The following is a 24,748-nucleotide window of genomic DNA, read 5'->3' on the forward strand; positions in this document are numbered from 1 at the left end:
GGAGCCCGCCGGTGCGGGGGACGGGGAGGCGGGTGGTGGCGGCCGCTCTGCGCGTGTGTGCGAGGGGCAGCGGGGCCCGATCCCCTGCCTGGCCGCGGCGGTCCTCTCTCGGGGGTGGTGGGGCAGCGCTGTAGCGGGCCGGGCGCGCTGCGGAGGTGTCGCGGCGGCCTTTGGCCTCCTGCTCTTTCTCCCTGCCCGCTCCCAGCCGCCGCGCCGTTCTAACGGCAGCGGCCTGGCGGGGCCGGGGGTGCCGTGAGGGAAGGCACCGAGAGGCGCGGCGGCAGCCCCCCCCGGGGAGCGGGGCGGCGGGAAGATGGCAGCGCTGCGCCGGCGGGACCGTGGCCGGGGGGCACCGGGTTTCACCCGAGCGCTCGGCCGCGGGTGTGGGCCGTAGACAAAGGGGTGCCCTCACAGCGGCTTCCTGGGCCGCCGCCACCTTCTGCCGGGGCCGCTGGTGCCCTGCCGGGGCTGTCCCCGGGGCTGTTCCGCCGGCGGCAGAAGCGCTACAGGGAGCGCGGGTGATGCGGAGGAAGGGGGACCGGAGTGACCCCTCAGGGCCGCAGAGCGTGGATTCCCGCAGCTCGCAAACGGCACCGCTCCCGCCTCCCCGTTCTGCTGAGCTCTGTTCCTCCCACAGAGGAGGAATACCTGCCCCTGCCCCCCGGGTGCTGCTCTGCCAGCTCCCGGCCCCCCCGGCTGCAGCCCCGTGCCACTGCGGTTCAGGCTGGGCCCTTAGCGTAGACACTGTGCTGTTCCCTGCGGGGAGCAGAAACCCAGCAGCAAGGCCCGCATCACATCTGTCAGAGCTCGCCTGCCAGCCCCTGCCTAATAATAATCGTGATTATTAAAATGTGTCAAGGTTTCCTCTATTGCTGCTCAGAACCTGACAAAATAGGGAAGAGACCGGAGTGAAGCGCTGGTAATGGAGAGTGTTCAGCATAGGTGCTGTAAAGAACAAGGAAGACAGGTACCTGGTTTTAAAAGTGGTAGAGGAAGGATAGCGGTTGGAATTTGACAGTATTTCCAGAAGCTGCGTTCACTCCCACAGAGCTAGGAGGGGAGGGATTATAGGTGAATAAGCCAACAGGACCTTTGTTTTGTTTTGTGCCTACACTGAAGCTTCCTGATAGACCTTGCCGGTTATAAACCGCAGCTGAAATTAACATCCTCAAGACAGGCTTGATAACAAGTCATACCCCATGGGTTAGGGCTACTGATTGATCCAAGTGCTGTTCAGAACTATTAACTATCGCTTCAAAAGCACCATTGCTGAGGAATTTAAAATAAACTGTCTGACCTTCCTATTCTGGAAGATACTTAAACCACAGAAGGGTTTGTCTTCCAAAATTTGCAGATGAAGAACTCTAATGTTCCTTCATTTAGCAGCAGGTTAAAATTATCGTGTAAAGCTGTAAAATAACAGAATTTCTCTGTATGCGTGTTGCAATTCTTGCCCCTTGGAGCAGCAGTGTCATCATCCGCAGTACTCATTCCTGGAAACTTCAGTTGTTAAATATAGTGGTTGTGAGATTTGGGCAGGCGTGAATAGATCATTGATGGCTCTCACCCGTCTGCATAGTAAGCCTTACGTGTTCAAAAGAAAAGAAAATGACTGGTGTACTGTGTGTGCTTAGCGAGGACATAGCTCTCCCCTCTGCAGTTAGTAGGAGACCATCCTCATGCTTTTTTAGCAGCTAGGCGAGATTTCTATTTTAGAATTTTTCCTGTACTTCTTGTAGCAAGAAGCCATCTTGTTTTCTAGTGGCAGACGGTAACTTTCCTAAATCCTCACTCTTAATATTTAAAAAAAATTTTTCTGATGTACTGTTTGAGGTTTTCTCCATTCTGCGTAATGGTTACTGTGCTTGGGAGTTGTATCATCCTACTGCCACCATACATTACTGCATGAAAAAGGAAGTACGGCAATGACATAAATAAGAACAGCAGTGAGATAGTGTGTTCACCCTCCCAGAAGGTAGAACACACCACTTGTGGGATAATTGTGCATTCACATATTGCACATGCAGAGTAGTGTGCTAGAAGCGCTGCGGTTGTAAAGGAGAAGTTGGTAGCTGCTGATCATTTTCTTCCCTGGTTGTAGGTGGGTGAAACAGCATGGTAGAAAAGCAAAGCGACTCGCATCAGAACGAGCCTGACTATGGAAATGCTTTCCTTTTTTTTTTTTTCCCAGTTCTGTACAGGTTTAATTCTTTTGCATCCTGTAGCTTTGTTGCTACTGCGTTGGATAATAATGACCTTAAAGGACTGTAAAGTAACGAAGGGAGAAAAAAGTCAAAATCCTTAGTCTTGCATATGCTGAAATTTCTAGTACATTATAGAGTCTGTGGGCAGCTGCCTTTTTCCAGTAAGGATAAGGTGCTGAGGAGAGACTACAGAACCTGCAAGAGGAAACGACATAAAATGGAAGCGCGAATACGACTAAAAGAGAATAATGCTGCTGGGGAGGCTGTAATGGATTATGCTAGGAAACGGTCCTGAAATCATGCCATGCAGTTTGCTTTGAGAAAGTATTAGGGGGCCTACTCTGACTGTGGCACAGCATGTTCTAGTGACTGCTGCAGCGCTGCCGGTGTGAAACCCCCCGTTCAGCTCAGCGTCACTCATGTCTTTGGCAGAGCTTTGGATGACTGAAGTGATGAAGGAGCAAAGCTTAAGTGCAGAGCCCTTTTGCCATTAAGTCTTCCCGTTTAGTATTTTACTTAACTCATTTCGGAAATGGGCTTGTAAGACTTTTGCTGAACAGAATGCTGTGGTATTGGCCAGATTGTCAGAGTGAAATATCCTATCTTGCTGCTGGGTTTTTTTAAGAAAAAAAAAGTGCATGAATTTAAATGCTTAGAATTATCATTTTGTGACACTTACTAGTAGTGCAATAGCTGATGCAGATTGCTGTTTGAAGTTTGATGCAGGCCCCAGCAAATATTACAGGTATTCTAAAACACATGAAACATGCTGTCAGCATTTGAAAATACTATTTTACGTATCAATAAAGTTTATGAAGTACAAAATTGTACTAAACATTTATGGCAAACATACCAAAAGTATAATTTTTTGATAGGTGTACAACAGTATGTTAGTAGAATGTAGGAATACTTGCAGTGTCCTTAATTTCTTCAGAAATTTAAGGCCGTGGGGTGAACGTGTAGAGAGGAATGATAGTGACTGCTGGGGAGAAGAACGCAGCAAGCATCAAAAAGCTTGTTGATGTGAGACTGGTGACAAGATTACCATTGTGTTGAAGTAGGTATAACATTAGTCCCTCAGACTTTAGGGGAGAGGGACAGGAAACTGGCCAGCTGGAATCAAGTACAAAACATTGGTGGAGCCTTGGGCAAACCCCACCACAATGAGAACAGGAGGTAACGGGACTACCTTATCTTTAGCACAGAGAGCAGAAAATCCATGATTTTTCACGTACCTTGTACCCTTCCCCTTTCTGAAATGATTTAACATCTGCCATTCACACTGAAGAAGGGAATTGCTGCCAAATGCCAGAGGAGATTTGGAATTTATGTCATTGCTTAGCTTCAGTATTCTTCTGAACTTGAAAAACCAGTAAAGGCACATTAAAACAGGAAAATTTGGTTATCAGTTTAAATGTAAGATTTGGGGGTCTTTTACTGGAGCAAAAGCAGTATCAGCAATATAATTATACTAATTATTTAGGCAGCTGGCATATTTTGTTTAAATAAATTTGCTGATTGTACGGACAGAGGGGAGTGTGTTTATCTGGAATGTTTCAAAAATGATGTAGGCATTAACGGGTAAATGTGGGTTTTAATGCTTTGATGTAGATAGGAGTAGTGAAAGAGTTACAGCAAAAATAATTGTACTAATCAGCTCAACTGTATGTTTTTAATAGCTCCTTTTAGCCACAATGGCAACGTCATCTGAAGAAGTGTTACTGATCGTAAAGAAGGTACGTCAGAAGAAGCAAGATGGAGCTCTGTACCTTATGGCTGAAAGGATAGCATGGGCACCTGAAGGCAAAGACCGATTCACAGTCAGCCATATGTATGCAGACATAAAATGTAAGTGAACAGTTTTCCTATTCCAGCTTCAATAAGCAGTATTTCAATAAATGTTTAAATAGAATCCAAACCTACAGCAAGCGTCGTACAGCAAAGAAGATAAGTAAGGAAGATTGCAAGGATCTGAAGCTCTGACTAGGTTATTCTACGTAGCAGCAGAGATCAGGACCATGGTGAAGTATCACCAGTTTGTTAAGGATGCTACTGCATCTTTAGATTTTAAGTTATACTGCATTTACTATTAACTTTTGATAAACTTCTGCAATAAATTGAACAGGAAGATAATCTGTGCCATATGCTCATGAAGGCAAGGGTGGGAGGAGGGTTGAGGAAGAGTATAGGATTTTCAGGATCTAACACAGAAACTATCTGGCATGTCATCTGTTAAACTATGCAGCTAAAGCTGTTTCAATTTTCATATAAAGTGAACCTCGCTGTTTTATTTTCATCCAACAGACCATAGCTTCAGAAGTGCTAGCTTCTGTAGTTTGGCCTAACTGGTAACATTCCAAATAAGCGTTTGCTGTTGCAATAGCAGAGCACTTGTAAGTCAAAACTGAACAGTAAAAGTCTATAGTACTCTGCCTTTCTGGCTCCAATTAGTTCTTATAATCCATGTTCTGTAAAATGCCAAAGAAGGAATAAAAAGAAAGTTGGATGTGTCACTTAGTAAAAGTTTAGTGACAAATACAAATACTGCAGCGTGATCAAAAGTGTGCGTGATGCATCAGAACTATTATACTGTTTTCTTAATACAAATATGATAAGGAGTTTAAAAGCTCAGTTCACTTATAATAGTCAACTTTATGAAGTTTTTATTTAGCTATTTACTTACATTTAAGCAGCTTATATTTTAAATATTTACATAGATAGGCACTGAAGTCTTTTTAACTTAGATGAAATATGTTCTCTCTTTTTTTTTTTTTCATCTGAAATGGAAGTAAAAAGAGGGGATAGTATTTGTACCTTCGTAGTAGAGATGATGATTTAGTGGTGACATCTGGTTCCTGGTCTCCCCACTTGCACTAGAGAAAGGGGTAGGATTCAAAGTTAGGTTGGCGCCATTTGTGGTGCTACATTGAAGTCAATATAGCACAGCAGTTCGTAAAGGTAGTTGTTTTAGCCTCTGCTCCCTCTGGGTACGAGAAAGGAAGCAGGAGTTAGGTTTTTCTTATGAGTCATGAGGGTGTAATAGCACCTTGGAGGCATTGGGGATCGATTTTGGGAGTACTAATGGCTAAATGTGCTTAGCATGCCATTTGAAACCAGCATACCTTTGCTGTCAACAGAGGTGCTGTTACCCCACCCTGCATCTGCTTTCTTACCACTTTTCTTCAGGAACTGGTCCGTCTGGAAAAACAAAAGGGGGGCTACCCTTTAGTAAGTGCTTTTCAGTGGATCAGTTCCTTGGCTCAGCTTGCTGCACAAACGCATACAAGAAAGGCAGCAGGAAGAAGTGCAAAGGGAGAATGAGGTTGTCACCTTTCAGCAGCAGCCTGGATTGGTACCAGGTTAAAGTGTCGAGGTGATGATAACCTAATTTGCTCAGTTTTCTAATGGAGGATGTGGGGAATGCAAAGATGAATTAGGGCTCCTGAGCAGTAGCTGAAGGATACTGAGCAATGGGCTTACCAGTGTCCGTGTCTTGTGTTTTAGAGAGAAGGTGCAGGGTGCAAACTAATTTAAGGGGAAGACTGTCTGTTCCACTTTCAAGGCTGGAATTCGTGCACAGGATAATAGTATTTAATTGGATGACTGCTTATAAGCAAATACTCTAGGGAAGAGAGTTTCTTGTATAAGCTTAACTGTCTGTTGCTAATTAATATTTTCTGTGTAATCTAGGCCAGAAAATCAGTCCAGAAGGTAAAGCTAAAATTCAGCTTCAGCTAGTATTGCATGCAGGGGACACAACCAACTTTCACTTCTCCAATGAAAGTACAGCAGTGAAAGAGCGAGATGCAGTAAAGGATCTTCTTCAACAACTGTTGCCCAAGTTCAAAAGGAAAGCTAATAAAGAACTTGAGGAGAAGAACAGGTAAAGGGAAAGGAACCTTAAAGTTTTGTTGGGTTTTTTTAAATTATTTTTTAATTGTTACCTAACTGTAGTGTATTTCTGCTAACAGTTGTTAATGCCACATCATTACTGCTACGACATTTGTTTCCCCAGTAAAAATCTCTCTCCTTTCAATTTAGAAGCAGCTCCTTGAGGCTTACATAACTGTAATGTGTTGAGACTATACTTGTGTTCTCAATGACACGTTCTTGAGGTGTAAAGGCAGCCAGCCCGGCTGCTACCCAGTCTTTGTTATTGATGGCTATGAGATGAAAGCACCCAACTGGCAGTCTGTCTCTTTTAGTCTTCTCAAATGTATATGTATCAGTTTAGAAAAACTGCTTGAAAGAATTATTTTTTTCCTTTTCCAGAAGTTCTCACCTTCCTTGATTTGTGTGGTTTTGTGTTTTTTTTTTTTCTTCCTGTATAACCTCTTCCCCCTCTAATCTTCTTTTCTGGTTTCTTTTTTTTATACTCTACTAAATTGCTAGGTCTTTTCATGCATCTCATTTGAGATCCAGTAGTTTGTTATTTATTTGGCATACAGGATGTTTATTCTAAAAAATGTTCTGAGAAGACATTCAGGACCTCAGTCCTTTTCCCAAAAGGGCTTTTAAGAGATGCTTCTGTTCCTTTAAAATGTTTATGTTAGACCAATCTTGTGGCCACAGAACACCCCTCTCTGTATCTCCCCAGATGAGTTTCACTTCATCCTAGCATCTCCTGTGAATTCTGTGTATACTAGCTGCCATTTCGAAAGACTGGTCTAGCTTTGAACTTAGGTTAAATTAAAGCTAAATTTTTCAAAACATGGGAGATTTCCCAGCAGAAGGGCAAGAACCCTCGTGCTGGAGATCTGACACATCCAGGATTAACTGGTTCCAGGACTGCAGTGACCACTAGGGTCTACAGCAGTGCAGACTGCTTTGGCACTGTTGCCATACTAGTTTCTTTATGCTCCGTGCCTTATTTCTGTCAGTATTAATACTGAGTACATGAGCAGTCTTATCTCTGAATCTTTGTATCCTTAAATGGAGTTTCACAGTATTATGCCACGTGCTATTAAGAGCTTTTCTAGTTACAGAAAAGTCAAACTCTCTGCACACAGTCATAGCCTGTTGTTGTGGTGATTAGAAGTCCAAGTCTAGTGATGGGGCTTCATTAGCTTAATTTGCAACAGATGAGGCAAAAAGGTTGCCACCTGTTCTGGAAACATACTACCTCCAGAGTCCCTGCAGCACTGCCTCCATTTATTGATATGTCAGGTATGTACCAAAATTCCAAGGTTTAATTGAATAATTAGAATAACAGATTGCTTCCTGCTGCACTAATGCGTAAAAATTACCACTAATCCATAACTGTGCCAACAGGAAAAACTGGAAAAACCTTGGCCGTTAAAACATAATAGGGATGTCCTGCCACAAAGCTTTCACTTCCACCTCATCCTACTTCACCCTTAGAGCAGCTGCAGACCTTCATTCAGTCCAGAATGCAGTTCATCCATGTTCTTCCCTAGATCACATACTATATTTTTTTTTTTGGCTTGCAAATGATGAAGACCCTGAGGTACATGCTAAAGATTGTTGAGGTTATTGGCTGATTGTGAACACGCATGCATGTTTCCCAGAAAAAAACCTGGTGGGTTTCAAATTAGGTGTACAGCTGCATGAAAAGCTGCTTAAACATGAATTAACTGAAGTTTCCTGCGCATACATTCTTTGCATTTCAGATAGTAAGGATGATAATTTGTATTTGGATAGCAACTTGTGTAAACATAATTCCCTGGTGGGAGTAGTGACACGGAATGTTTCTGTAGCACTTGTGCTGCACTTGGTAGTTAAGTGATGAAGATCCTACCGTCACCAGCAGAAACATAAATGAACAAACAACTCAGGGTAATGCATGTTTTAAGGTATTTTATCCCATGCATATTTTGTAATCTGTACTCTTGCACTAGAATGGAGACCTGTAGCTACTGAATTGTAAGATCTTAAACATTTAAGGATTGGAGAGTGCTGAAATCTCCTTTTTCCTCCTGCACCCTGAGAGCTTTGTTACGGATGTTCAAGAAAATTCTTTGTGCTTTTACAATTCAGAAGACTGCTGTCCTGGATGTGCAAAGACACAAGTGCACCACATAACATTTTAGGACAAGATGTTAATCCCACATTATTTTTTTCCTAGCCATTACTGTTTTCTAGCATTTTATGCTGTTCCTTAAATATTTTTTAGTCCTTTCTTAAGTCTTCTGAAACAAATATAGCCATTGAGGCTGGTTGTTTATACAGTCTTGTTAGGAAATGCACAGCATTTTGAAAGAAAAGTTAGTTTTTGTTCCTTTTGTTAACTTGTTAGTTATGGAAATCCTAGTGATTTATTCTGCAGCATTTCAATTCTATTCAATACATTCTTTTACCAGAATGCTGCAAGAAGATCCTGTTTTGTTTCAGCTCTATAAAGACCTTGTTGTGAGCCAAGTAATCAGTGCTGAAGAATTCTGGGCCAACCGTTTAAGCCTGAATGCCGGGGATAATTCTGCAGCACCTAGTAAGCAGGAAGTGGGCATCTCTGCAGCATTTCTGGTATGTTGAACCTCTAACTTCAAGGATTTTAGAGCAAACAAATTGAGGAAAGTGAGAGTTCTGCTCATGTACTTTCTTCCCATATACTTTAATGTTGTTCTTTCCTGGTTCCTCAGCTTAACATCTCTCTGCATGTTAATTAGACTATTCCAAGTGTAAAGTAGAAAAAAAAAAGTTACACAAATCTGCAACCTCAAAATTTTGTCAATTTAAGATGCTACATTTGAACTTTAAATTGACAATAGACAGATGTTGTTTATACTGCTGCTCTGCCTTCCATAAAACAGGAATAATGGTGAATTTACTAGATTATAGAGTATTAAGTCTGTAAGTTAGAAAAAGTACCTGTTGCAGCTTTTGTAGAAACCATATTTCAGTAATCTAGGTACAATCTTCAGATTCCTCCCACAGAGATGTGTTTCTACTTCTGCAACAAAATTAATACAGATTATGACTCTTCAGCTGGAATCCAGTTTCCACCTTTATAACGACTGTGCACACATAAGGGGTTGGGAGGAAAAGAGGAGGTGGGAGTCGTTTTATGACTTAACTGCTGTACAAAGACTTGGTTTTTTCCCCCTAGAAATACCTGAATCAGTTACCAAATGAACTTGAGTGCTCTGATCTTCTGTCTCATTATTTTTACGCCTTAACATAAAAAAAAAAACCCAACCAAATCCAAACCTTCAAAACTGAAGCTTTCTTAAAGTAACTGGTTGTGTTTGCGTACTCTGCGTTTGTGAAGAAGAAAACTTCAGATAATTGTGTGTCCTAGTTCAAGTTAAAATATCTATCTGGCTCTGTTCAGAATGAGTGTTTCCCTAGGAAGAAGGTGGTACAAAAACTAGAATTTAGGTATACAGGAAAACAAAGAAAAGGAAGCAGCATATGCAATCATGTACTTTTCCTGTTACTGAGAATTGGACTGAGCAGTTACTTGCTCCAGAGCTTCCTAAAGAGATCACTGAGATCTAATTTGCAAGTTCTGACTAAGGTTTGCCCTCAATTTTTAAATTCAGTGTTACTTATCAATTATACTGAGATGCTTTTAGTGTATAAAGAAATTAGGTGTAAGAGCCATAAATCCTTTTTTGTGACATTCATCTGAATTCTTGAATGAACAACAAAAGATGAGGCATGTACAGTAAGCATGCCTATTTTAACTTTGAAACAAGGATATATTAAACTAAGTGTACCTTCTTTTGACTCCAGGTCCAGAGAAGGGCAACGAAGCTGGTGAGGGGTCTGGAGCACAAGTCTTACGAGGAGAGGCTGAGGGAGCTGGGGTTGTTCAGTCTGGGGAAGAGGAGACTGAGGGGCGACCTTATCGCTCTGTACAAGTACCTGAAAGGAAGCTGTAGAGAGACGGGGGTCGGTCTCTTCTCCCAAGTTACAGATGATAGGACAAGGGGCAATGGCTTCAAATTATGCCAGGGGAAATTCAGGTTAGATATTAGGAAACATTTCTTTACTGAAAGGGTTGTCAGGCATTGGAATGGGCTGCCCAGGGACGTGGTGGAGTCACCATCCCTGGAGGTATTTAAGAAACGTGTAGACATGGTTCTTCAGGGCATGCTCTAGTGCCCAAGATTATTGGTTTGTCGTGGGCTGCTGAGTGGGTGGGTGATGGATTTTTGGTTTGGTTGTTGTTGTGTGTTTAGGTGGTGTGGTGGTTTGTGTGGTCTTTGTTTTTCGTCTTCTAAAGCTTATGGTCTATTTGTTGAATCATCCCTTAAGTCTTAAGTATAATAAAGTAATTAATGCATGCTCTTTCATTTCTCATTTTAAAAAATACCTATTTGTGATCAAATATGCTATGGATTATTGGAGGAGGATTATTTTATCTGCAACAGAATTTGACTGCAAGATGCCAGGTTTTTTAATTCTCCAGTTACAGAAGGCATTCAGATGTGACTGATTTTCCTCCCTGTATGCTTTTTCTTAGGCTGATGTACGGCCTCAAACAGATGGCTGCAACGGTCTGAGGTATAATTTGACTTCAGATATTATTGAGTCCATATTCCGAACATATCCTGCAGGTAAGAATACTGCTTCACTGCTTTAAATAGGTACATTTAAAATTTATTTTTTACTGTCTTACTGTGGGAAGACTAGAATGTTAGGCTGAACCTGGAAGTATAAAGGACCATATCTTCAGTCTTCTGGATGATTTTCCCTGCCTTGTCTGAGGGATGGGAAAAAGCATGTGTTTGCTTTCATTTGGAAATGAAAACTTGATTTCATAAACTTTTTAACTTGTTGCATTGACTTTTTTTTAAAATGTGAGTAGTTTCTTGGCTCCCATGATACTCTCCTACTCAGCATTTAAATTAATTGTTATTTTTCATTGAATCACCTTTGTGAGGAAAAGAATCTGATTGCCATCTGATTTTTGCCAACTCTGGCAAATCAGACTTCTTGTGTGTGTGCAATTCAAATTAGAGTGTTCAGACTACTGTTACATGCATTTCTTTTCAAAGCAATAACTAGCACTGTAGGGCATAAAAGAGCATAAAAGCTCATGCTTACCTACTGCATTCCCATACATTTAATTGGCATAAATGAAGGCAGCATTAGACAGAAAGCAAGGAAGCAAGCAAGGAATTTTGAACATAAAATAATGTATTAGTATTTGAACATAAAATAATGTATTAGTATTTGCGGAACAGTGTGTAATCAGTATGGGTTTTGTTCACAGTAAAAATGAAATATGCAGAAAATGTTCCACATAATATGACCGAGAGGGAATTCTGGACACGATTTTTTCAGTCTCATTATTTCCATCGGGACAGGCTCAATACAGGCTCAAAAGACCTCTTTGCAGAATGTGCCAAACTGGATGAAAAAGGTAAGCTGCTTTACTCTGTTTCTGCAGTAGGCTCTTATAGTCTTGGCCATATCATAGAGCACAACACTCAAGGTATAGATAGTAAACGTAGCAAAGCTGCAGTCAAAAGTTTTCTTTATGTCCACTTACTGGGCATCTTTTTTGTTGAACTGTAAAATGAAAGCTACAGATTGACATTGAAAGTTAGCTATCACTTTGGTATTCTTAGCACATTTAATAGCGAGTGCCTTTCTTGAAACAAATTAGCCTTTGGAGTCATAGAGTGGTTTGAGTTGAAAGAGACCTTAAAGATCACGTAGTTCCAACGCCCCTGCCATGGGCAGGGACACCTCCCACTAGACCAGGTTGCTCAAAGCCCCATCCAGCCTGGCCTTAAACACCTCCACTTAACATCATTTTTTAACACGCATTCTGACTAATGAAAGCATTCTACTAGGAATCCACAACCCTTCACAAGTGAAAGCTATCACCAGATATAAATTCTACCAAGAATTCTACCCAAGACAGGGCAGCAAAGCAGTTCTGAAATTAGAAGAAACACACAATTAAGGCTTTCCATTTCCCACTAACACAACTAATATAACTGTACCTTCAATTATTTAATTTTTTTTTTACCAAACAGTATTCAGTGATGTGTAGAAGTTCACGAAAGAGTGCTAATTAGTAGAATGATCTTTTACTATAACTTTCCAAGTTTATTGCTTATTTTAAGTGGAACTTTGAAAAGGGATGAAAGTTTTAGTCACAGTGATACTTGGGCATCTGCAGAACCTTTGTCTTTTCCTTTTAAATGTTAACTATAATCTAATAATTCCACAATTATTCCTATTTGTTTGAATACGTTTTTTCATGTTTTTTTTTCATACAGGGTTAAAAACAATGGTGTCTCAAGGGGTAAAAAACCCTCTGATAGATTTAACAGCTTTGGAAGATAAAACATTAGATGAAGTAAGTATTTGGCAAACACCCACCCACCCCCTCCAGCCCTTAGTTTCATTGAAGGAGCAAATGAGTCCATCTCCTGTTAAAATAACTACAGGTGCAGATTCTAAAACACATAACTTACTAGGCTGCTGCAATGGTTGGGTACTCAACATTTATACACTTGTATGTGTATAATGGAAATGGAAACCGGGCCAATGGACCTGTGTGCCTCAGGTGTCTGCCTTTGTGTGCTGGGTATAAAAGCAAGATTTCCTTCCTTTAAATAAAGAATTATTGTTTCACTTCGATGGCTTTTTTTTATCTGAAGTGGGCCTTCTGGTTTCTTCCTACCTTTTAGAAGCTGTGACAATGTACAGAAGAGTAGCACAAAACAGGAAAAAGTCTTTCCATTTGGTCTTACTTTGAACATTGCTATTTGATTCACCTTAACTTTAAGGACACTTCATACAGTTCTCTTTGTTTAATTACCTGCCTCCAAGTAAAAATTAAAACAATTGTTATAAATGGTGTGCCATAATGTGAGATAACTTACAGATGCACCTTTCTGCAGTTCATTTAACTTAAACTTTTTAGTTGTAATTAATAATGATGCTGCATGTCTAAGTTGAGGTTTTTTTCCTGGTAAGAGCTGTACAAAGCTGAGTTTGAAACTGGACTAGAAATTTAGGATAGGTATGTTTGCAGTACTGTGCAAACTGCCCTAGTTTGCTTTAAGGCTGGTTAACTGCAAGCATGAGACTGAGCTTGGGGTAAAGCGAGTTGCCTTCAGCCACCTGGTAACTGGGGAACACTGCCAGCATTAAGGCGTCAAGTTTTTTGAGTTCCTAGTGGTATCTCATCGTCCTGACAGGTGTCATTTAGCCTGCAGGCTGCTGGTGTCCCACAAGATGTAAAAAAGAGGCCAGTAAAACAATTGCTAGCTCTTACTTGCCATCAGTGCTCTGTTTCGTACAGGTGATCCTTAATATTTTTTTTAAGCTGTTCTAGTTTTACTTAGATCATGGTCTTTTAAAACTATGTGTTTAAGAATTTTTTTCTTCTCTGACACCTCTAAAATGCCAAGTGCTGGCAGAATAAAATAGTCTGCAGAGTTTCTTCAAAGTACATAAGGTGACAGTGGGAGGAAGACAGGAAAATACCACTTCAAATAATGATGCAATATGACTCCGTAAAGTTCAGAGGAGGTGGCACACGGGCTTCCCAACTCAATGGAAAAAAGAATCATCCCTCTGGTTTTGGGGCAGGAGGTAGCTAATGTTGTTTTCTTTGCAGGGCTATGGTGCTGCTTCTGTGGCCTCTACATCAAATGCCTCAAAATCCGCTAGAGAAAGTAGCAATGCTGCCATTATAAAACGCTTTAATCATCATAGTGCCATGGTCCTTGCAGCTGGCCTCAGGAAACAGTAAGTTTCAATGTTGTGTAAAAGCTTGTTTGTAACAAATTTTAAGGAATTTCCAAAAGGAAATTACAGCTTCGATTACTCATTTTCTTTTAATTTTTATGGATGAAGTATTTTTCTCTAGAAATGAAGATACCTTTAGGTTCCATTTTACTTTATAGAAGTTCTTCAGAGCTGTCTGAGATGACAAACACTATTTTTAGCTGAGTTGCTATCAAACAAAGCAGATCAAAAAAGCAAAGGATGTTTCTGCCTTAGTTCTGTGGCCCTGGCGAAGGCTGCAGAAGTGGTATTGTGTTTGCTGTGTGGAGGGCAGGCCTAGTGTAGGGAGCTCCTATTACCTGCCTTCCAGGAGCAGGTCTGCTGGGGCTTCCTGTGGTGGGGTGCATGGGCATAAGTAAATGAAGAAGCAAGAACAGCATGGCACAGCTGGATCAGATGAAAGATTCCTACAGCTTAGTACCCTGTCCTTGACCAAATTAAAAAGTATCAGCTGGTTATGTGTACATATGGTAAATTTCACAAATGAAACTTCTTAAAAGAGGTATGAAATGGGTTTGACCTGAAGTCTGCTTTACAGCTGGTTTATAAACAACCACCAAAGGATTACTGCTCTACCCAAATCCTACAGAGCTTACCTGTGGGAGATCTTAATTAAATACTTCTGTGTAGCTGTGCTCCCTCATAATGTTTTTCTGTCTTGCACAAATTGAACAGTGGACAATCTCTTCTGGGTAATGTGTGTTTCTTAGTTCAGAGATGAAAAATAGCTCTCATTCTGAAACAGTAGGATCTCAGGGCTCCTGTAGTTATAATACTTGGTTGGCATAAGTGTATATGCAAAATGTTTCTAACTTAATCACGATTTTGCTGTGTCCCAGTTGCAGTGTTCTCATGCTGCTATTTTCTGAAGAGAGGGAGAAGCCCCCTCCCCTGCTGTTGAATTTCCCCCTTGACAAACATGGTTATTAGAGGAGTTGGTTCCTTTTGTCTAGATCAACTTCTAGAAATGAAGACATGAGGGGAAAAAAGTTGATATATAGTATGTGAACATGCGTATACATTTTTTGAAACAGATGTATTTACTTTGTCTCTAGCTTGTATCTTAAGTGTCCTGTGAGGTGAATTCTTCTTAATGCTGTTTCTCTATTTTAAGAGAAGCACAAAATGACCATTGCAGTGAGACCAGCAGTACGGATGGAAACTCCAGGGATTCAGATTTCTTTCAGCCACCAATAAAAAAGGTATAATGTTAGCTGATGCAATTCTAATTGAATGGAACTGGAAGCTTTGTCACTCAAAAGATTGCTGAAGATTCCTTTCTTGTTTTATAATGCATCTAAAGTGATACCTATTTAGCTTTGCTTAGAAGTATATCGAATAAGAACCTGAGGGGCCTGTAAGAAACTTTGTATCTCTCTTAGTAAACACAAATAAACAGAACAACAGTTCAAGGTGTAACTTATCTCTTCAGTAGTGCCCAATGAAAGTACAAAATTTCCAACATGCTTCTGATTGGATCCAGAAATCTGGTTCTTTCCATTCAGTGCAGTTCTGTTACTCTCACCCCCCCTTTATTTTTGCCTTAAATGGCTGAAAACTTTTAGAGAACATCCATCTCAAAGAGATACTTGTGTTCAAGCACCAATATTAATCTATCAAGTGTATTGTTTGCAGGGGGGATAATTAAATTGGCACATGGCAGCCTTCATCTTAAGATCAGAAGCTAAAGTGAGGTTAAACTGAATGTGTGCACTGAAATACAGGGCAACAGCCTGGTTTAAACTAAACAAAGCAGCTCACAAAGTAGAAAAAGAGTGCTGTAATTGTTATAAAACTGAACTGAATACTCTTCCTAGAGTTGACAGCCTAAATAGAAAATGCCAGAGGGACTCAGGGCTGCATATATTGTGAGAAAAGGCTGTAGAATACACATTTTGTTCAATGTTGAGGTAGTCAACAGCTTTGACTTTCCTGAAAGCTGCAGTTTTTACTGGGGAATAAGCAATATACCAGGACTAGAATAAATGCGATGAAAAGAGAAGTGAAAGTGTAGCATAAGAGTAGGAAACTTCAGAAGTAGTTTTCTCACTGTACAAATCTGCTATCACTGTGCCTCTCACCACTAATGCTCTAGCCTTGCTGTCAACAAATAGCTTGGGTAACTATACGGTTTGGGCCCTGCACTCTTGTACCCCAGCCGTTAAATCATTACTATTTCTGCTAGTCTGGAGATAGATGGACATAAAAAGCACAAGGAATGAGCTGTGTATACCAGACCACTTTTTGGAAGTGGCAGGGACTGCAAGTTTTGGGCAGAATCTGCAGAAAAAGTGGTAGTGCCAAGAATTCCAAATTGCACGCTTTAAACAATATTGGTCACTACTACCTCTGGAGGGTAGACATGAACCATTCCACACTTCATTTTATTTAAGTTTTTAGTAACCCTTCTGCTCAAACTCAGTGAATTGGAAAAAAAGCACTAGATGCATCAAATTGTATAGTAATGTGTATAATTACTTGGCTTATTTTAGGTGAAACTGCAGGAGTCCATTGAATATGAAGATCTAACAAAGAATAATACCGTTAAAACTATTGCACTAAACTTAAAGAAGTCTGATAGGTAAGTTAACAAAATATGCACAGCCATTTCAGTGTATTCAATCTAGCATCATCACAGCCTGCACAGAATCAGCTGATTTAGTCTCTACTGTGCTACACTCCAATGTGTTTAGGCTAAGTTTAGAAACCTAATATGAACTGCTGCATAAACCAACTTACAAATAATTCCCATTTAAATTTGTATTTTGATTTCATCTTGCTTTTCAGCAAGTTAAGTCTGTAAGCCAACTTGAAGGATTGTGACATGTAATTTCTGTTAAAGTCTAACAGACTTTATATTCATGGTTCAGCACTTTGTTGCAGCTTACAGTTGAAAAATATGTGTTACATGTGAAATTCCAAGGAAATCCACTGCCAGGCAAAAAAAAAAGCACAGTCGGGATAGTTTGGACTGCTCACTGCTCTAGTGTTTTTGTAGTAATAGTCCTCTTGTTTTCTAAACTTTTGAGTTTGAGAACCATAGATACAACTTTAGAAAAGGAGTGATACTACAGGAAAGAGAGCGGTTCCAAACATGCACCTAATTAATTTAGGTTAGTTTCAATTGAAAGTCCTGTGAATTTCTCCATTCTAGTGATATTCCACAAACCAGGTGGCATGGATGGCTCTTCTCTCATTTTGCTGCCATACCATCCCTAACCCAACCTCTTCCCACATGGCAATGTATTTTACCTTGTCAATGACTAAGATTTAGATAGTAGCATCAACAGCTGCAAAACTGCTCAAATTAGCAACATTTGAAGAACCATCCACTGAGTTTGGCCTCTGTTTTACCAACACTCCTATTAATGCACTTTTCTCTCCTTTTCTCAACTCACAGGTATTACCACGGTCCAACTCCAATTCAATCACAGCAATATGCAACCAGTCAGGATATAATTAATTCTTTTCATAGTATTAGGCAAGAAATGGAAGCATATGTACCTAAACTAACTCAGGTATGGAAGAATACTGAAACCAATTCCCTTCTTGTTAGCATCTTGTTTTCTATATAATCTTGTCTCACATCTACTGGAATTTTTAATTTTTCGGGGGAAACTCCATTATCTCCAATAGGTTTATGTTATGCAATTCATTTTAGAACTTCAGGTGAACCTTCTGAGCTATTGTGTTTAAAATGTAAACAGGAAACTGAGTCATTGCTGATATTCAGTTATGTTCTACGGTTACCACATTCTTTTAAGGAAATAGTAAAATTATAAAGTAATAAAGCAGGACGGGCATGCAACACGAAGCATAGTTTGGTGTCACTGATCCCACCCTGTGAAATTTAGGTTGTAATGGTTTTAGGAGGTCATAGTAAGCAGGCTTATAACTGAACAGGTCTTTCAATCCCCCGTACGCTTAGGTAGGATGTTAGATCTCACTGTAGGCTGCACAGGAACTCTCTCCTGGCAACTGGAGGGCAGCACAGCCATGTAGCCAATCTCCCCAGCCAGTATCTGAACTTCCTCTGTTAGTCAACTAGATTTGGCCCAAAGTAAAGCAGCCACAACTGTGAATGTAGGTAGTAGTCCTCTGTCACAGCCAGTTCATGTACTAGCTAAAGGTTTGTTTGCCTGTAGTTAATTGGAGAGCTTTCACTGATAATGAGCTATAGCACTTAAAGGCACTAATTCTCTAATTCTGGAGGAGAGCAGATCCTTCATCAGAACTTCCATTGAGTCTGCTCAAGTGTATCTTTGCCATTGGAGTTCAAATACAACTTATTTTTAAAAGATTTTGTCGAAAAAGCTGTCTGAAATAATTGTTCCCTCTCTCCCTTTAGGTTCTTTCAAGTGGTGATGCTACTAGCACTATTGCAGTCTTGTCACCTGGAGGAGCACTTATGCAGGGTGGAACACAGCAAGCCATAAACCGTAAGGCTTTAGGATGTATAATACTTTATTCATATCTTATTGCATTATACAGCAGTACCTGGCTTGCTGTTTCATCTCCCTCTTAGAATGTGTTACAGTGATAAAGGAAATTCTGGAAACACGTAGCTGGAATAATATTGGGTTACAACAACAAAAGAAAAGCAACCAGCCAGCCACACCATGAGTGTGGTACTGGCTACACCAGTGCTGAGGCAAGTGAATAAGAAAATTTTACAGAGCAAGTGATGAAGGATGCACTTGATACTAAGTCCTCTTAGAGATAATGGGTTTTGCTTGTTTCATATTTCTTTTTTCTGGGTTTTTTTGTGGGGTTTTTTGGTGTGTTTTTTTTTTTTTTTTTTTTTTAGAAAATAAAGGCATACTCTGGGAAAGCTCTAAGGAGGTGAGGTCTAGATAATTGTCTGGAACTAGGTTTTTTTGCAGCCTGTGTTTCAGATCCACTGCTTGCTGTGAAAAAGGACAACTAGACTGCAAGGGCAAAACAGACAACCCCTCCTCCTCACATCTCCATTCAGCCACCCATTACATCCCTGTTGTCACATTCCTGCCAGTTTGAGCTCCTTTCTCTTTAGTCTCACAGCAGGTGAATCCCTAGTCTCACAAGCAGGGTTTATAACAGTTCTCCAGTTTAATGTGTTACTTGGTCTGAAGAACAGCAGAAACTAATTCAGACAGCTGAAAAAGCAAATATGAGTTCGTTATGGTACTGAAAGAAAAGTAGCGAGGCTTTCTTACCTGTCCCAGTTGACATACTGGGGGCTACACTCCACTTACTTGAGCTTAACCACCTTTTTTTTTTTTTTAAAGAGCCTCATTCTAGAGTTTGCTATTCCCTATGCTCCTGTTGTCTTCAATGACTGCTTGTGCTTTTGCCTTTGGTTTTTACAACTGTGGTTCCTTCCTTGTTCTTGAACCCTGTCACTCTTTCTTCTCTAAGAGGATCTGGGATACAGTTCCTTGTTCCTGCCTGGATCTTTCATCTTCCACATGCTGTGACCATACTCTTATTGCCAACATAAGAGAAAGTGAAAACCTTCCAGTATCTACCACACAGTACTTAGTATCAAGCTGAGAGGAGAATAGGGTGCTGGTCCCAGCAGCAGTACTGCCACGTTGTTAAGAACAATACAAACAACTTCTAATCCTAGGTTTAGTGTCCATTCTTTGCCTGCCATAAATCTCCCTTCTTTAATATATAAGCTTCCAACTATATAGCCATAAATAGTGACTGACCTAATCTAATACTGCTGATAGTCCTCCTTCAGGTGTGATGCATCTCAGTGTTCCCTCCCAGCCAACCTTTCTGGGATTCTAGTACAAGCATATATTGCTGAACTCCTTTGTGAGCCTTACATTCTCATTTTTCATGTGACAGTTTTGAGTGATGTGACAAAATCTTTTTCCTGCTGCAGAGATGGTGCCAAATGATGTTCAGTGTGAACTAAAACACTTGTATGTGGCAGTAGGGGAACTGCTACGACACTTCTGGTCCTGCTTTCCTGTTAACACGCCATTCCTAGAAGAAAAGGTAAGACATGGCACTCGTGTGGCCAGATTTGGGTTTAGCATGACTGTCATTAACTTGAAGCGTAAAACTAATACATATGCTTTAAACCAATGCAGCAGTGCCTCAGCCCTAGAGCTGACAGTCACAAAACAATGTAAAACATTGCTTTTTCCAGCAGTTCTGCTGGTGTTATTGGTTAAAATGATCCTCATTGCAGCATGCCTGTTACAGCAACTTCTCCTGAAGGGGGCTAAGCTAGTTTCAAGCAGAATGGTCAGCTATATTCCAGCTGCAGATTTTTCATTGCCAGTTTAACACACATAAATTAAAGCCCCCCCCCTTCCCCAACTCTAAGACATAACCTTCACAGTGACAGTAACAAGAAAGTTTTCCATATTCTTCTATCCATTGCAAAAATCACTCTCATAGCTTCAAAACAGACGTTGCTTTTCAGAACAAAGTTGCCTTCGAGAAGAGATGTCTGTTTACGACCAGGCATAGGATTGTAACTATTTTTCTGTTGCTATTCTTCAATATGCATCACAAAAATAAACATTTGCATTCAGATCTGTTGGATTTTCTGCTGCAAAATGTGGATTGAAAATCCATGGTACTGGCTTTGCTTAGAGCAAAAAAAGATGGTTCTGTGAGTATCTTATCTATAGTATTTACTGCCAAACTATAATGATAACAGTGGCACACTGCACTTTCAGTCATACTGCACTTGCCTCAAGAATAAGTATGCACTCAAGGATTGTTAGGGACTGATATTTTAATAACCTTTCTTCCTCAAACTATACATACTTAAAGTAGCCCCCAGAATTAATTACAAGGTGTTTTATTGGAGAACAATTTGTTAAAGGAAATGAAACTTCTGTACAAGTGATTATAATAATGATTTCTGTCTCTCTTTCAGGTTGTGAAAATGAGGAGCAACTTGGAAAGATTTCAGGTTACAAAGCTCTGCCCATTCCAAGAAAAGATTCGGAGACAGTATTTAAGCACAAATGTAAGGGGGAAAATACTGTTTAATTACATAGGTGCATATTAATAATTTGAATCATAATTATCAGAGGATGGTAGCTTTGTTACTTCTAGGGCATTTTAAGTTTTTTGTTAACTAGGAAATGGGCAGAGGGAAATTGGGTACACAGTTAAGCATGTCTTCCCTCCCTGTATAACTTGCTGAGTAATACCAGAAACTGTCAAGAACTATAACTTGAAGTTACCCAAATAAGACAACATAAAGCAGAAGTCACGTTTTGTTTTTCACTTCCATCACGAAGTAGAACTTTAGCAACTTCAAAACTGTCTCCCACCATGTCAGACTTGAAGTGGTCACAGACAAAATACTGGAACAGAGAGCACAATCAAGTGTCACTTCCCTGTGACCTTCTCAGCTCAGCCGCTCTCTGAACTGCTCCCTCTACAGATACTTTGCAATAGAGCCTCTTATCTGAGGCCATCTTCTCTATCTGGCACAACTCTGATTTTAGTGAAATTACTCTTAGTGAATAAAAGGAAGAGTCCAACTGAAGACTGGTCAAAGGGAGGGGAGGGGATCTGTTTTCCAGTGGTTGTGACATTTTTTCCCCCCCCCTCTTAATGTTTCAGTTGGTAAGTCATATAGAAGAGATGCTGCAGACGGCCTACAATAAGTTCCATACATGGCAGTCCCGGCGTATGCTGAAGAAGACGTGAAGATGCATGCTGTACAGGTTTGAGAGCAACATCTGCAATAGGTGTAGGAGTACAACCTAGCATATGTGCAGATCTTATAGTTGTCGCAGGAAGACCTGCAAGCTGTGGACTTCTGGAAACGATGCTAACTGAACTTGCACATTTTTGAAAAAGAACTGAGATTAAACTTGAAAACTAGGGAGAAAAACAAGGAAGAACCAAAATCGAAGAGCTGAGGCGCAAAAATATTTAAAAGACACTGTTTACTGCAGTTACTCAGGAACTGCTTTTGATTTGCATAAAGAGCTGCTTTCAGAAATAAAGAAATTAAAGAGGGTGTATTAATAAAATCTGTTTTTCTGTCTAATTTTTTTTTTTTAAGAAGTGTATGGCACAGGGTAGAACTCAAGCATTTTTCTTCACTGGATTCTGAGATTTTATTGAATTCTGTTTGTACCTTCTGCAACAATTTAACAATGATACTTTAAAAATACAACTGAGACTGTTTTTGCTTCAAACATCTGGGAGAGTGTAGCTGTCAGAAGACAAGCTTCTGCCATATGTTTCCCCACCCATTGGAAGCAAGAGACATTGCACTGAAAGCCGGTTATGGTCTGGGGTCCCTAAAGGCACATGGGGGCAAACTGTTGCCTGAAGTCTTGGATTTTTATGCAGAATTTTTTCAGCCATCAGTTTTGCATGTTTTCCTTTGAGTGCAAGTGTGTGCTACTGCAGTCTTTTTTTTTTTTTTTTTTTACAGTGGCATTTGTTCTGAGGAAAGAATGCATTTTTAAAAATGAAGTTAAATAAAGTTTCTTACAAAAGAAGTCATTTATTTTCAATTCTTAGACATTTTTTATTTCTTCTCCTAAATGTGTTTTCCTTCACTCTTCCCTTTTGACTGTTACACTATTTTTGGCGAGTTGATAATCATTGCAAAGAGAAAAATGTGTTATTTACACGATGTCCATAGGTATTGGGAATCTGTGCCATACTTTGTTCCAAATAGAATGAGTTCACAGTTTCAGACCAACTTGTCTTGTATTAAATGTGACTTAAATGCAAAGTAAACCTGTTTTCTATAATATATGCAGTTTAATGACATCCTTGTATTTTCTTGTCACCTTGACTGTACTAAAGCCCAGTATAGGCTACTGAACTTTTTTACTTCTGACGAAACGTGACTGTTAGAGTATAAGATACATTTACTACAAAGACAAATCAGTGACAATACGTATTCAAAGCAAGCACAGCAGTGTTCAGTACGGCAGAATAAATTCCCATTAGCCTGCATGATGGCAATACTACCAGATTTTGCCACCATTGGTATGATGCTAATATATGCTAGTAATGATGTTGGGTGGAGAATTCATGCAAATTCCTACAGAAGGAAAGATGTATTCGTATAGCCAAGTCTGTGCTTGTTCTGTGCTGCTGCTGCTGCATTTATGCAAGGGACGTTTCTCCTTTAACTGATGCGTGGAAGTCAGCAGCTTCTTTTTACCCAGTGTTTTTGGATTTTTGTATTATGCTACTATTTTGGTAAAAGCTCAGTTTCAGTTAAATGTCACTGTCTGCACCAAAATTCTGTCTGGAAATGTATGCATATTGTTAAGCCTAGTTTCCCCGTCTGCTTTTGCAGACATATGCATGATACCTGCTCTGTGATGTTAATGTTCTGCTACAAGAAATGACTGGGCTCAACGAGAGAGATGCCCGTTATTTTTGACAGGGTGAAAATGTCACTAGGAATAAACCAGATGTACGTACAGCATTTGGGGGATGAGGTGCATCTCTTGTCAAGAGTTACCTCTTACGATAAATAAACTCTCTGAAATTTAGGCTTAGGGTATGACTTCATTAAGCCTAATCCTCTTGTAAGTGCAGGCAGCTCCCAGAAAGAAAGGGTAGTTTTGTTCTCCCCAACTCCAGAGCATTTGATCTAGCAATTCTGTGGCCAAATTTCAACTATTTTAGTGAAAGCTAAAAGCTTTCATCATATCAGAGGGCTAGGTTCAAGAAAATATGTCTGGTTTATATTCTAACTGTGCCTGAAGCTATGAACAACGCATTTGAGTATTAGACTGCACTGAAACTTCATTTAAAAAAAAAAACATAGGAGATTTTTGAACATGGAACTAATCCACCTTTGATTTGAATCAGTATTTAGTGTTGCTGAAAACACTGGGCAAAATGGTTAGCACGATGGAAAAGTTTCAGTGCATCACAAGAGCATTTTAAAGTTCAAAGGATTGTTGTTTATAATCATTATGGGGGATGTTGTTGCAATAGCTTTAAGTTATTATAGCGATATCAGGCTATCAAAATGTACCTTAATGAACAGAACTGGGAGGGGGGGGGAAGAGGACTATGATGCTAAATTCAACAGTTTTGCCTAGAGACTGTACAGGCAAGGCTGCTATGCACTTCATTTTGCTTTTTTCAGGTATCGTGGCAATAAGGCACAGGCCCCTCCTAAAGTAAGGGAGGTAAACTAAATATTCTTTCTTCTACATTGTGTTTCCCCCTTTTCTGTAGCATGGTCCAAAACCCGGATTCATTCCTTAAGTTTTGAAACTGAATCATCATGCATTATATTACTATTGGAATCTTTATACTGACTTGTATTTTTAATGAGAATTCATAAAACTTGTATCATTGGCATTGATCTAAGATTTGTAGAATAAACCCTACTGAATTTTAAAGTCAAGTCTTCTCTACTGCTTAGGCCGTGTTTTCTGGTGTTCAATTAAATCCCAAACAGGCTCTAGTCAGGTCTAAATGGAGAGAGCTGTGTATAGCACTGGCTCAGCTGTCCCTTTGAGCAAGACGGTTACAATACAGTTACTGCCAAGTTATTTTGTTTTTAAGGGCCAAGAACTTTTTCTGCTGCACAGGGAACCTACACCATTACTAGCGCTACTGTCCCTCTTTTCCTGATCGTACAAAAGCCAGTTTAAGTCTCCAGGGATTAGTAATCTGCCTGTTCCATATATTGATCCAGCAGCTGTTGGTTCAGGTCTGTCAGCCATACAAATCCAAGCTTTGCTAGTAATGGAGAAAGGATAACTTAAAGCAGATATTAATACAAGTCTGGCTCAGCTTATTTGTAGCCCGTTAGTTTCAGCAGAGGAAAATACTCAGATGCACCGCAAAAAAGGCTGGGCTGTTCTCTGTCA

General features: G+C 40.1%; 1 protein-coding gene across 2 annotated transcripts; it reads left to right on the forward strand.

Moving 5' to 3' along the window:
- Nucleotides 1-3,883: 3,883 nt before the first annotated feature.
- Nucleotides 3,884-24,279, forward strand: GTF2H1 (general transcription factor IIH subunit 1). Of its 2 annotated transcripts, XM_014959999.1 has the most exons (14): nucleotides 3,884-4,052; nucleotides 5,895-6,087; nucleotides 8,525-8,687; nucleotides 10,633-10,726; nucleotides 11,386-11,535; nucleotides 12,404-12,483; nucleotides 13,753-13,883; nucleotides 15,037-15,124; nucleotides 16,415-16,503; nucleotides 17,323-17,440; nucleotides 18,271-18,361; nucleotides 19,795-19,910; nucleotides 20,806-20,898; nucleotides 21,504-24,279. In XM_014959999.1, exons 1-14 carry the CDS (start codon nucleotides 3,899-3,901, stop codon nucleotides 21,588-21,590), a joined length of 1,647 nt encoding a protein of 548 aa, XP_014815485.1. In that variant the 5' UTR covers nucleotides 3,884-3,898; the 3' UTR covers nucleotides 21,591-24,279. The 2 variants fall into 2 exon arrangements, with proteins under 2 accessions (XP_014815485.1, XP_014815486.1); XM_014960000.1 differs by lacking the exons at nucleotides 16,415-16,503; nucleotides 17,323-17,440.
- Nucleotides 24,280-24,748: the final 469 nt, after the last annotated feature.

This window comes from Calidris pugnax, unplaced genomic scaffold, assembly GCF_001431845.1.
Source record: "Calidris pugnax isolate Ruff unplaced genomic scaffold, ASM143184v1 scaffold435, whole genome shotgun sequence".
Taxonomy (NCBI): Eukaryota; Metazoa; Chordata; class Aves; order Charadriiformes; family Scolopacidae; genus Calidris; species Calidris pugnax.

Excerpts from the sequence above, each read along its gene's own strand:
- GTF2H1 (XM_014959999.1), top strand. The coding sequence starts at position 3,899 with ATGGCAACGTCATCTGAAGAAGTGTTACTGATCGTAAAGAAGGTACGT. Across the intron at positions 10,727-11,385 it reads ATTCCGAACATATCCTGCAG|TAAAAATGAAATATGCAGAA; the intron begins GTAAGAATACTG and ends TTTTGTTCACAG. Across the intron at positions 19,911-20,805 it reads CGCCATTCCTAGAAGAAAAG|GTTGTGAAAATGAGGAGCAA; the intron begins GTAAGACATGGC and ends TCTCTCTTTCAG.